Source organism: Silene latifolia, chromosome X (assembly GCF_048544455.1).
Source record: "Silene latifolia isolate original U9 population chromosome X, ASM4854445v1, whole genome shotgun sequence".
Lineage (NCBI taxonomy): Eukaryota > Viridiplantae > Streptophyta > Magnoliopsida > Caryophyllales > Caryophyllaceae > Silene > Silene latifolia.
In genome coordinates this window covers 100,938,145-100,951,896 of record NC_133537.1, presented here as the reverse complement: position 1 = coordinate 100,951,896, position 13,752 = coordinate 100,938,145, and the positions used below count along the sequence as shown (strand labels likewise).

The window sequence follows — 13,752 nt, the reverse complement described above, 5'->3', positions numbered from 1 at the left end:
AATCGAAAGGTTGATGCCATCGGTGACCTGACTATCGAGCCTGATTTGTATGATGACATAAATGGGAAACAGGAACTTGATCCCAAGATTTAAGAGTGGAAGTCAAGGGTAGACAGTGGCACAGGTTCGAGGTTTTCTATCCACACAGATAGGAGTGTTCGTTTTGATGTGAGATGTGTGTATCTAGTGACGTGGACTTGAAAAAGTTGATCATGACGGAGGCTCGTTGCACTCTTTATTCCGTACATCTGGGTGGTGACAAGCTCTATAAGTATTTAAAGAAGACGTTTTGGTGGCCCGGTATGAAGAAAGATGTTGCTGAATTCGTGGCTCGGTGTTTGACTTGTCAGAGGGTAAAGGGAGAGCAACGGAGACCACAAGGTAATATTCAGTCACTTTAGGTGCCGGAATGGAAATCGGAGTTAATCTCTATGGACTTCATTATGGGTTACCAAGGACTCAACAAGATAACAACATGATTTGGATATCGTCGACCGTTTAACAAAGTCAAATCACTTTATTCCAATGAAAGATACTTGGAGTAAGATTCAACTAGCTTTGGGGTACAGGAAGCATGTGGTTCGGTTACATGGGGTACCAAAGGATATAGTGTCGGATCCAGATGTGCGGTTCATCTCACGGTTTTGGCAAGAGCTGCAGGAATTGATGAGAACTACCTTAAAGATGAGTACGACATTTCATCTTGCGAAAGATGGCCAGAGTGAAAGGACTATCAAGACTCTAGAGGATATGTTATGAGCTTGCGCTATTGAATTTGGTGGAAGTTAGGAGGATAGGCCGGACTTGATAAAGTTCATACAACAAGAGTTATCACTCTAGTATTAGGATGTCACCTTTTGAGGCTTTGTATGGCAGGAAGTGCAGGAGTACGGTGTGTTGGGATGATAGTGTTGAGGCTGTGGTTTTGGGGCCACAGATGGTGCAGGACATGATTGAGTAAGTACACTTGATTCGCCAGAAGATGAAAGCAGCTTAAGATAGGCAAAAGAGTTACGCGGACTTGCATCGTAGGGACATTGAGTTTATGGTGGGTGACAAGGTTCTCTTGAAAGTGTCACCTATGCGAGGAGTGTTGAGGTTTGGCAACCGAGGAAAGTTGAGTCAGAAGTTCATCGGTCCTTATGAGATTTTGGACCGGATAGGTGAAGTAGCCTATCGGCTAGCATTACCACCATCGCTTGATCGGGTTCATAATGTGTTTCATGTATCACAACTCCGATAGTATGTGAGTGATCCGTCACATGTACTTGAGGTTGAGAATATTGAGTTAGATGAATCTCTAACTTATGCAGAGGTTCCTAAGGGGATCTTGGATTGTAAGGTACGCAAGACAAGGAATGGCAAAACCGTCTTACTTAAGGTACTATGGTATAATCACAATGTGGAAGGGGCCACTTGGGAACCCGAGGATTCTATGAAAGAGCGCTTTCCTCACATTTTTGACCAGGTATGTGTGGTTACGGGGACATAACTGTTGTCTTTTAAGGGGGGTAGGAGATGGTCACATGTTTGTTTTAGGTTAGTTTGAGGTCGAGATGGTTTTGTTGTTGATATCTTTCAGCTATAGTTGGGCTGTTTTGTTGGTCATAGTCGGTGTTGTTAGTACCTTAGAGTAGTTGTTGTTGCCCTTGAGTAGTTGGTGTTGCTTTTGGCTTTAGGTATGATATGAACTTTGGGGACGACGTACGTTTTAAGGAGTGAAGAGTGTAATACCACGGTTTTCTGATCCTAGTCTACTCGGCCGAATAGGGGGAACTCGGTCGAGTAGAATTTCGTGTGACTTCTGGTCAGGCTACTGCGCAGGAGGTCTCGGCCGAGTAAGTCGTACTCGGCCAAGTACCCCAGGTACTCAATCGGGTATCCTGTCTGAGTGGATTTATTTCCGCGGTTTGATTAAGGTGATTACAGGATATAAATAGTTCGTTTAACAGTTACTAATCCTTTTTATCAAAACCTAAACTACGTACATAACCTCTCTAATCACCCCAATCATTCCTAAGGCAAATGCGATCAATCGTGAGTCTAACTTCCGTCTTTTTGTCCCGATTTTGTTGGTAAGTTTTGTAGACACAACCGCCCGTGCCGCGTGCACCCGCACGTTGATTGAAACAAGTGAAAGGTTTGACAAGCATGCATTTGTGGAGTCGCCATCAATTTTTATGGAAAATTGGAACCGTTCGAATACTTCACGTCATGTCGAGACACAAAGTAGTGACATGAATACTAATAAATTCGTTACGCTTAGCATTCTATGTCTAGAATGACTCTCGTGATGCCAATGAACACAGAGAGATCTTGAGTAAGGGGTGAGGGTATGTATTAGGAAGCTCTTTTATTCGAACACCTAATCCCGCCCGCCTCGATTCCGGCCTCTACTAATGATCAGGGAAGTTATTTATATTCGATATGTTGTCAATTATATGCATGGAATGCAAAAAAAAATTGATTAATCCTAGCATGTGAAATTAGACTATGTAGGTTAACAAAAAATTTAGCACTCGATTGGGTCGAAGTTGAAATTATATTTGTTACATTTGAATATGCCAAGTAAATCATACAAGATAAATATGAAAATACGATGATATAAATTATAATGGACTAATTACAATAGATTAACTTGAATTTATATCATAAATATGCTCAAAAAGGATTTGAAGAGGAAAAGAAAAGAAGAAATTAAGAGTTTAAATTATGAAAATATGTCGAATTAAGAGGGATAATAACGATAATAGTCGATTAGAAACCTAATAGAAATCCTACGTTAAAACGAGACGAGTTCAGAGGCAGAAACCAACCCAGAACAGACGCAATAACAATTGGTTCCTCTGGAAGAGGCGCATCAAACCATGCTTTTTTTCTTGAGCTGGGTTCTGACTGTGAATGTCAGACCCGTTGATTAGTCATTGTTCGTTGGTTAATTTGCATTGATTATAGATGTACGACTCGAATAGAAGTGATTTAGCATGTTTATGTATTGAAGATCGTCGTAAAGCGAGAAAAGGGAATTAAAACGAGATATTACAACGGTTTTCGAGTTTTGGTTATTTACGACGTCGGATTTTACGAAGGTTGAAACTTAAACTATAAAGAGACGAGAACAGAGTTAAAGGTTAATGAAACTGAAAAAATAAAATAAAGTATGTACAAAAGACGAATTCTAAAGACTCGATATGGAAGAATCGAACCTATAAAATCCAGGTTTGTTTTAAGATGACGAAAACCCGCAAATATTAATTATAAGGGATTTAAGTCCAAAAAAAGATTCTAGGAAACGATTTTACAAAATAAACTTTAGAAACAGAAACTCGAAAAAAGGTTTGGAGAAATAAAGAAGAAAAAACGAAACAACAGAAACCCGAGGAAGAAGAAGAAGTGCAGCAACTGAAGGCAGCATCTGGAAGAGGCGTAGTAGATGTTGCGGCCTTTCCAGAAGGCGTATCAGTTGATGTGATTCTTCCCCACGTCAGATCTCTACTGTTTCCGTCAAAAGGTTTTAAAAAAGAAGATTTTAAAGACGGTCTTGAGCATACTTATGATATAAATTCTTACATATATTATATACAAAAAACTAAAATAAATAAAATTGGTATTTACACCCCCAGACTTACATGTTTGACGAAACGAGATTGACTAAATTGTCGTTTAGTGATTGCCCGACTTGATATATGAATGAAAGTGCCCTTAAAAAGGATTTGAAACAGATTGATTTGATTGATTAGGTGGATTTGGTCAAATTGATCGGTCTATGCAACGTGACTGGTACTCAGAATGATCTGAGCTTACATGGTCGCGTAGAGCAAGCACGTAAGCGTCAAAAAGCAAGAGCGCGGTCTTGGAATGCAAAGGAATAAGAGAAGGGCAGACACTCGCGTGAAAAATATTGAGACGGAGGCCTCTATTTATACTAATCACGTGGAGGAATTTAGGTAAAAGAAGGATTAGGGAAGAAATCCGGAAGAAATCTAGAAACTAGAAAAAAACTAGCCCGGGAAGTGGCGCAGCAGGAACTGTGACCTTTCCAAGAGGCGCAGCTCTTGCTGCGTTTTCTCTCGGGTGGTTTCCTCCTCAGCAAGAAAGATTTATGCGGTTTATAGTTAGGAATTAGGGAAGATGTATGCTTCCTTCTTCCGCAAAGAAGATATTTTCGTGATAAAAGATAAAATTTAGGAAAAAACAATGTAGAAAATTCTAGAACATTCCGACTCGGTTTTAAGACGGTTTTAGAAAATGGAAACGGTATTTGACCCAGACTCCATATGTACTCTAATAACTATTAAAACGTCCGTACCGGCACGTAGATGACGACTATGAGGTCGACTCGATTGTTTGAGCTATCACGTGTCGACGAACTTACGAAATGTCATAAATTGCTTAGCGTGGTTAAACATGCGGCCCAATCATCACTGAGTGGTTGGCGGGAGGTGCAGAAACGAGGTGTCTACAGAGCCGCCACTTTGACTGAGGCTTGGACAAGGCAAAAGTCAAAGTATAGCCCTCAAGTCAATCAAAGATTATAACTTGAAGACTATGGTGACGCAAGGCGGCTCAAGGGGTCTGAGCCAAGGACCTGTCGTCGGGAACATTTTAGAGTATGTCGACTATCTAGGAGGGTCGTTTAAAGTCCATTAGACTACGTAAGGAAGCTCGCCAGCCATAAGAAGAAACCATATATGGGCCTTCATAGGCACGCAAACATCTTATGTCGACAACATACGTTTAGAAGAAAACTGCTGGGATAGAGGCAGGACTTTCTGAGAACTGCCGAATAGAAGGGCAAGACTTTCTGAGAATCGCCGGAGACGAAGGCAGGGATTTCTGAGAACCTCCGAATAGAAGGGCAAGATTTTTTGAGAACCGTCAGATAAAATAATCAATCTTCATAGAAGGCGTGACTTTCTGAGTGCTGCTGGAGAATAATAAGGCAGGACATTTTGAGAACCTCTGATAAATAATCAAATTGGGTAGAATGCGGGACTTTCTGAGAACCGCTGATAAATAATCAACTTGGTAGAAGGTGGGACTTTCTGAGAACCACTGAAAAATAATCAACTTGGCAGAAGGCGGGACTTTCCGAGAACCGCTTAAAAAAAAATTGCTTGCATCATCTCAAGCAAATGGTACTTTATTCGAGAAATATACGGGCTGTATAGTGACAATAAACTCTCGTTGGGGAATAATATATTGCAACCCCTCAGGAAAATGTAGACTGACTGGGTGAAGAAATACACCCGTAGGAAATATACGGAGTAAATGCACTCTAATCACTAGAGGAAATATCCAAAATCGGGAAAATATAGGGCATGGGCCCACCAATAACGAACTTGTTTAACGAATTGAAACCATGAGCTGGTATGAAACATGTTGCAGAATAGGCGCAGCAGGCATATGGCTTGGGGAAGAGGAGGGTTAGAAACAAATATGGCCTTATGGCCGATAATTAGAAACAATAATTTTGAGCCCATCTTTTAAGTATACAAATATGGCCTTATGGCCGATTACATACCGAAGGAGGGTTTGGAGGAGGCACGTCAGGAGCTGGCACTTCAGGAGCTGGAGGTGGTGACAAGATGGAGTCAGATCGTGGCGGTGTCCTTGAGTGATCGTTCTTTGTTGACATGCTTGTTCTAATGAACTTGTGTATGACTGTTATCTTTTGATTTGGTATTTGGATTTCCATTCGGTATGTAATCGGCCATAAGGCCATATTTGTGATTGGATTTTCTAGATTTGTTGTGTAGGTACAATGATGGCGGGAGTAAAATCCCAAAAATTTATATATCTTTGCTCGACATGGCATTAGAGAGCACTCTGAACAGGAGATAATCGATCGAGTACCTTCAACTCGATCGAGTACCACGTATGTTGCATTTGAATAAGCATTCTGACCTGCACATACTCGATCGAGTATGTCTAACTCGATCGAGTACCTTACTGTCATACTCGATCGAGTGCCCCAGCATGTATTTAGAGACCGTTTTATAATTCCACTTTGGACCATGGGGTATTTTGGTTAACTCATATGTTGTTATTAAGATCATTGATAGTTACCTTTATGCTTTCTACTTCTGTAAGAATGGTATCAAGACGGTATGCAGTAATTATAGCTTTATGGGGTTACTAATTTTTGCTAGTTGTCGTTCTATGGGTTATGTTGACATGGCATTGGTCGCAATGATATCATGTTGTCACATAGGTGAGCTAATTTTCCAAATTCTATTTATCACAAGTGGTATTTGTGGGCATGATGGATTCATTATTGTGTTGATTAATTTCCACCGTATATGTTAATGTATATATCCATGTTTAGTTTCGTAATGTTAAAGAATAGGTTGTGATGTCCGTTTCATCATCATATAGCTCATCTTAAAGGTGAACTTTGGGGACGAAGTTCTTTTTAAGAGGGGAAAAGTAATGTCACGCGTGAAAATGTCCAAAAAAAGTCGTCTTTTAAGTAAATTATTAGTAATTTATTTGTTATTTCTTTTGAATAATTAATGTGTTTTCTACATGATTTAATCTTTTGTTGAGTAATATAGCTTTTGCATTGTTATGACGATATAAATCATGTTGAGTAATTAATAGTGTTGAATTTGTATGGTGTTGTATGATGTTGAATTTGCTTGGTAAAATGGAAGTAATAGTTTATATCTATGTATCTTAATCGTTTAAATCTATGTATCTTTTCGGTTGTTAACATTTGGATGATGACTCGTGATGGAGTTAGGTTGTGATAGTCATATTCACAACAAAGGATGATGATGATTAGTCGGCATGAGAGATTGGGTGGTATGTTCCGGGTATGGTTATAGTGGTTCTTGTCGGGTTGGTGTAGATACCCAGTATCCGTTGAATCCCCAACAAACACCCGATGATTATCGGACTACAACCTGCTTAGGAATCGCTACGTTTAATCGACGGTTTGTATAACTATACGTTGGAAAACTCAAAACGAATAAAACATTTTAAAAACTTTTAAAAAGTACCTGGAGTGTTTTATGCACGACGACGGGGTCGCAATGACACTAACTAGAGTCAAAACCGACACTAGACCAAAAACCGACTCAAAATTCAAATCCCGACTCCAACAACGAGTCAAACTGAGTTAAACACAAAAAACAAACATCACAAAACTTCCATGTTAAGTATAAACGGTATACCTGATGGTCAAGTACAACAATCATGTCATCCAAAACCTAGAAAAACAAATCATGATACCAAATGCGTGATAGTGACAAGACAGCTTGAAGACCCGCGAAATGGCTCGCGCCTCTTCGAGTAGCCCAAGTGGCCACATCGCTCAAAATGCACACAACCACATAATCCTCTGCAAATACCCCTCAAATTCCACAATTTGAAGGTACACGATTGTCCGCCCCCTCATTTGTCCCTCAAAATTCTAGACTCGACTTCTCAAGTCACAAACCGACACGTGTTTTCGACCTACAGATCAAAAATCCAAGCCATACACATTGTTTGGTGCCGTCACCGTGCATTAAATCACTTGACTGACCATTTCAACCAACTACAAAATCACTAAACAAAGCAACAGTCTTTACATTGCTAAAACGGTATTCAACCGAGTTTTCCGGCCTAACAAGTTTTTACACTTCCGTCGATTTCTCGCCAATAACCTAGCATGTAAGTATGAGGGTGTAAATAATCCTCTTCTTTCATGTCTTTTTATCTGTTTTTATGACCTTAACATGTTAAAACATTCATAACATGGTCCAAAATACGGATCGAATGAGCCAAAACCGAGTTTTGACCAGAAACGGAAGCCTCTAGTCACAACTAGGTGGCTCGCACCTAAACGGGCTATCCATGTCAGAACTCAAACGTGTTTGAGTTTATTCTTTCCATTTTCATTTCATTTTACAATCGGTTTTACCATTTCAAATCATTTTTATGATAAATATTTTTAACCATGAATTATGTTCACCCTTGGTTCTTTATACCGTGACGGTTTAATCCGTGTTTCAGTGATAATATTTAGTTAATTACATTTTTAAGAGGTATTTTAAAACCTTTTATTCATTTGTTTACATTTTTAAAACCATCATATTAGTCATACATGCATAATCATCCTTGGTTCTACATACCATGTCGGTTTAGTCCGAGTACGATGATGAACATTGACTAATTACAAAACAATGAACTTAACACAATTAGTTCATAATAAACATTTTTCAAAACTATTCATGTCAAGCTTGCATAACCGAACCCGACATCGAATATTATCAACACAATGATGATTATTCAAGTTCCGCTCTTCATATTAGCACAAAAGCTGTCTAAACGACCTTTTCAACAAAGACGAGTTCAAATACCTTTTTACAAACAATTTCATAAACATTTTCAACAACCAGGAGACACCTCTTTGGGTCTACTGCTGCCTCGCGCCTAAACAGGCCCACTGATTTCCAGTTTTCGAACCTGGACAGGCATTTATGCATTGCCCTAAGGCTCCTGCCTCAATAGGCTATCTGATGCAGGTCCTGTTACCTTTCCAGCACTTGTCTAGGACGATCCCGACTTCGGTTAACCCAAATACAGGACGTATTAGATTGATAAGTCCACGTTTTACTTTATATTTGCAAAACGCCTTTCTAAGACAAATGGATCACGTTATGCACCATAAACCTAACTCGGTAAATGGATGTTTAATTTCCATCTTGCATGCAAATCAACATTAAATCCAACTTGACATCAATTACTTGATATTTGGATAAACAACCGACATAGCAAACTTCACATGTTAGGTTAAAACTTGTGTATGCGCATTCATGCATTTTCCCGTTTTATCAACTTTTGCATTCAACCAACCAAGATCGATCAGTAGAAGCCGCTAACGCGGGCTGGATTATATGTCCGATTAAAAGGCTTCCCAATACGTAGCTTCAACTCTTACTCAGAAACTTTAGATAGTGGACGACCTTATTCAGGGCGAACGAGTGTCATTCTAGAGATAGGATGCTAAAGAGGGACGACTCCTTATCTTTAGTACCTATGTCAAACACCGCTTTTTGCCTTGGTTGACCTAGGTATAAAGTGGATTCGAACGGTTTCCAAGCATCCCACAATTGCTTGGTGGCGACTACGAACATCTCTAACATCGTTTTGAGACAATTGTCGAACGAAGCCGACCGATCTAAAACGATCCGGTCGAAAGCATTTAATACACCACCGAGCGTGGCTTTCCGATCGCCAAATGTCCACAGATTGGCCTGGCGTCACGGGTGGCCTTTGTCCATAGATTGGCGACTCCGTTGGGGAAAACTACGGCACTTTTGTCTCTGCGATCCATAGATGGTGAGACTCGAACGAGGTCTTTGTTGAAATGTATTAATTGATATTACGGTCATAAGTCGGGTTCCTTGTCCGGGCCCACAACCTAACCTTTTTCGACCAATTTGCTCGTCCCATCGGCGTGAGTTTTCTCATCCTCGTGTTTTGAATCCCAATTGAGTCAAGCATACCATTAACGTTAGACATTTCTGTTTCGTCAAAGAGCTTTCATTTCCTTCGTGCACGAGGCTAGGGCTGTTGGAGTAAGTGTCCTCAACAATAGTGCGATCACATGTTTAAATCTCATGATAAGAATACATAAGGGATGATTCAATTATATAGTCAACTGATCAACATTAATTGATAATGATTGGCTAACTAGAGTTTGAGATTACTGTCGTTTGACGATAGTGATTAGTTGATTCCTTAAGGTCACACCTATAGGACAATTCCCTTAATAGATAAGTTGATTAATTGTATATCGATACAAGTTAATCAATTCCTTATATTTGAACAATTCATTTGTGAGTGAGAATAATTGTATCTTATTGTAATTTGATTAAATAAGATTTATTTTAGTAATTAAAAGATTTCATTACTAAAATTCATTATTGTTTGTGAAACAATTAAATTAACAATGATTGAATAATTATAATTGAAAAATGTTGTGAATTATATTTATATGACCATTTTAATAATTATAATCATGTATTACTAGTTAATTTATCACAAGTAATTTATTTGTTGTAAAATGATAATATTTAAGGGGTTAAATATACATTAAAATGACATGTGACTTATTATATGTCACATTTCACACAATGATATAAATGACAAAGTTGACAAAATAAAATGGACTCCATTTTATAAATGGACCGAAAAATGGAGGGTTTATAGGACAGTGGATGTTTTATTTAATTGTTAAATAAAACACCATCATAACCTATTTGTAAGTAGCCTAGTTTCTTGTGAAGAACAAAAGAAAAAGAAGAGGGCATGCATTAGCCTTCTCCTGGCCATCCAAAACCGGCACCCTCCCTATACAATAAGGGTTTACCTCTTATTTTTATTCATTTCATTCTTACAATATTTGAGTGTGTGGTTTTCTTTCTCATCTCTCTAAAAATAGTTTTAGAATCTCTAAATATTGTTCAATCACTTTCTAATATCGCATAATATTGATAGTGTAGTAATATATATATATATATATATATATATATATATTATATATACATATATATATATACATATATATATATATATATACATATATATATATACATATATATATATACATATATATATATATATACATATATATATATATATACATACATATATATATATATATATATATATATATATATATATATATATATATATATATATATATATTATTAGAATCATTTTAAGGGTAACTAGTATATTAATCTAGTTAATTAATATATTAGTTTTAAGGGAAAGTCTTGGGTGCAATTTTTAAGGACTATCTCTATACTTGAGGTTGGAGGATCATCCATAATATTTAAGCGCAAGAACAAATAAGGAAGGTGTCCTTATTTGTGCCCATTATTTCGATCCAACAACAATGTAAGAACCATTGTTTTCTTCTTTTATCTCTACTTTAGTTATGCATGCACTAGATCTTAACAACTCATATTAAAATGTTAATTAGTTCACCATTAGAAAAAAGCACCTTTTTAGGCACCTATTTAGGCCGTCGTAATGACGATTTTCACACCCGGTTTCTACAAACCATTTCAAAAAGCACCTTTTTAGGCCGTCGTAATGACGATTTTCAAACCCGCTTTTCACAAACCGTTTCAAAAACACCTTTTTACGCCGTTATAATCGCCGCGTCAAGACACGGATTTTAAACCGTCTCGCGCAGACACAATGGCTCTTTCAAAACCCGAAAATGAAGCACACCCTTTTTCGAGGCTTTTCAAATCCCGAGGACCACACACAGTTCTCGAGGCCACAACAATTTCAAACCTTTCAAATATCTATTTTCAAAACGCACGATTTTGGATTTCAAAAGCCGTCTCCGGAAACAACACATTGTTTTCAGAGCCGCCGCAACTCAAACTCAAACCGTCTTTTGAAAACAAAACTAAAACAACCCTTTTCAACTGGCCGACCTTTTCAAGATCTCTACTCATCGGAAGCCGTCCATAAAACAACAAATGAATCTTTTTGAAAATTTCTATATTCGAAAATTCAATACACCATTCCAATTTCGCCTCGTGTCTACCGAGTCGAAGCAAACGTACTTATGGGTCTTTACTTATGAGTCGTCTCACCTCGAGAATCGTTCAACGGCATCACTCCCTTAGGTTGAACGCGAGCCAAAGTCCGGTCAACACCGTCACACCATAAATCGAGTCAGCACCGAGGCACCACACACGGTCGCTGACGTGACCATAATTAGCGCATATTTAGCCCCCGAATTAGCCTTGTTCCCATGCTTTTTAGTGCATATTTGGGTCATTTCTTATCTTTAGTTCTTTGTTTTGCATATTCTTTGAGATTTTGATCACTTGGTAGAAAAGGAGTAAGAATCTTGCATTTTCATGGCAAAACGAGACTAAATTGATCGAATTCAATGACCAAGCATCAAGGAGAGACAAGATTAGAAGGCCTTTGTACATATTATAGTAGAAGAGCAATGTTGAGAAAGGATCCTTGAGTCCCCAAGGAAATCTCCAAGGAATTTATGAAGAAAAGGGAAGAAAAGAAGAAGATGTCTTGCTGAGTGACAATCCGTGCGGATTGTCACCAATCCGGCTGTCCCCCAGCTGCACAATCCGTGCGGCTTTCCTCTAATCCGCTCGGATTTCACCTCCACAATCCGCCCGGATTCCCTCGAATCAGCTCGGACCCTATCGCCAGAATCAGCCCGTCCCTACCTTATTCCGCCCGGATTCCAGCACAACACGATTTCCTCTTCTCCAAGTTAAAAAGAAAGAAGCCCTTCATTCGAAAAATACCGGCTCCTCCTTGCTCAATTTAAAAAGTGTAATTACTAGTTTAGCTCTTAGTTAACCCTAATGCATCCTCCCTAATTTTCACTATAAATACCCCATTAGTCTAATTAGAGGAGCATGTTCTTCTTATCAATAATTAGAGTAGTTAATATCAATCAAATCTCTCTTTAGTTTTGTAATCAACAATTAATCAAGTTCTAATACAAGTTTTATTTCCTTAATCTCTCTTTTGTTCATCCTTTATTTTGGGTAATTGAAGATTATTTGGGTTATTGTTGGGAGATTGACAACCTCTCAATCAAGCATCAAGTACTTCTTTTATCTTTCCTTTATTATTGGAATCATTAGTAGGTATAATTCTCTTAATCCCTTTTAATTATTGTTAATTACTTTCATTTATTCATCATGTTTCATATTGTTGGTATGATTGACAACCTTCCTAGCAAAATCAACATGATAATGAGTGAGTAGTCTCTTAGCTAGGGTTAATGGATGATTAGGGGAAACCAACATGGGGAATGATTCATGCTTAAATTAATATGCTTTCATGTTTTATTTGCTTGCTTGTTTTGATCTCAACTCATGTGGCCTGTTACTTGTAATACGGTTTCTGAAAAGAAATCGTACTTTGTGCTTCCTGAATTGCCTGTCTCTATTACTACTCCTATGCTAACCCCTCCGCCCCGATTGGGAGCGAAAAGAAGGAAGAATCATTGTTTTAGACATTGCGGAGCTGGTTTGGTTTGGGAAGGATGAGTCACAGTCACTCTAGTCTGCGACAAAGCCTATCATTCAAAGAGGAGGTCTTGGTTGCCTGAGCTATGGAATTGATGAGATAGTTGATGACGAGCCAGTCAAAGCAAAGGAGTCCGACTTGGATTCCGATGAGCCCAAAGAGACCCTTGACTGGGGAGATGATGAGAATGCTGATCCGTTGAGCCATACGGATGAGGAAGCTAAGAAGGGTGCAAAAAGCTCGATTAGCACCATTGAGGCTACCTCTAGTAGCCAGAAGCCGACGAAATGGGCCATACCATGGTCCTTCTTGATCAACTATTAGTTGATCGAGCTTGTTATAAACTTCATTTTATTTGCTTTGTTAAGACATTATGTATTGCTTTTGTGTGCGCGAAAACTTCGCATTTTATTTCGCTTGTTTAGGATTCTTAAGTACTTTAGACTTTATTCTGGGTTTTGCGAAATTTTGGGCGCGTATTATTGTGCACTTGCAGGTAGTTAGAGCTTGTTAGCTCAAATCATTGAGCAATTACGAAGAAATATGAGGTTGCAAAGTGTTTTCGATCGATCGATCGTTCCGTGGTCGATCGATCGATCTGCGGTTCCAGGAGACACTGTTCATGTTTACCTGGTCGATCGACTGGGTTAAGTGGTCGATCGACCGCTCCTGCTGCTGTACTTATTCACGACCTCTCCCCTGCTGTGTTTGGTCGATATGCGG

General features: G+C 38.6%; 1 protein-coding gene across 1 annotated transcript in view; it reads left to right on the top strand.

Moving 5' to 3' along the window:
• Window positions 1–212: 212 nt before the first annotated feature.
• Window positions 213–13,752, top strand: part of LOC141617958 (protein FAR1-RELATED SEQUENCE 7-like) — a 32,258-nt gene continuing 18,718 nt past the window's right edge. The window contains exon 1 of the mRNA XM_074435089.1: window positions 213–381. Within this exon, the coding sequence (XP_074291190.1) occupies window positions 213–381 (169 nt within the window). The remainder of the gene's footprint in view (window positions 382–13,752) is intronic.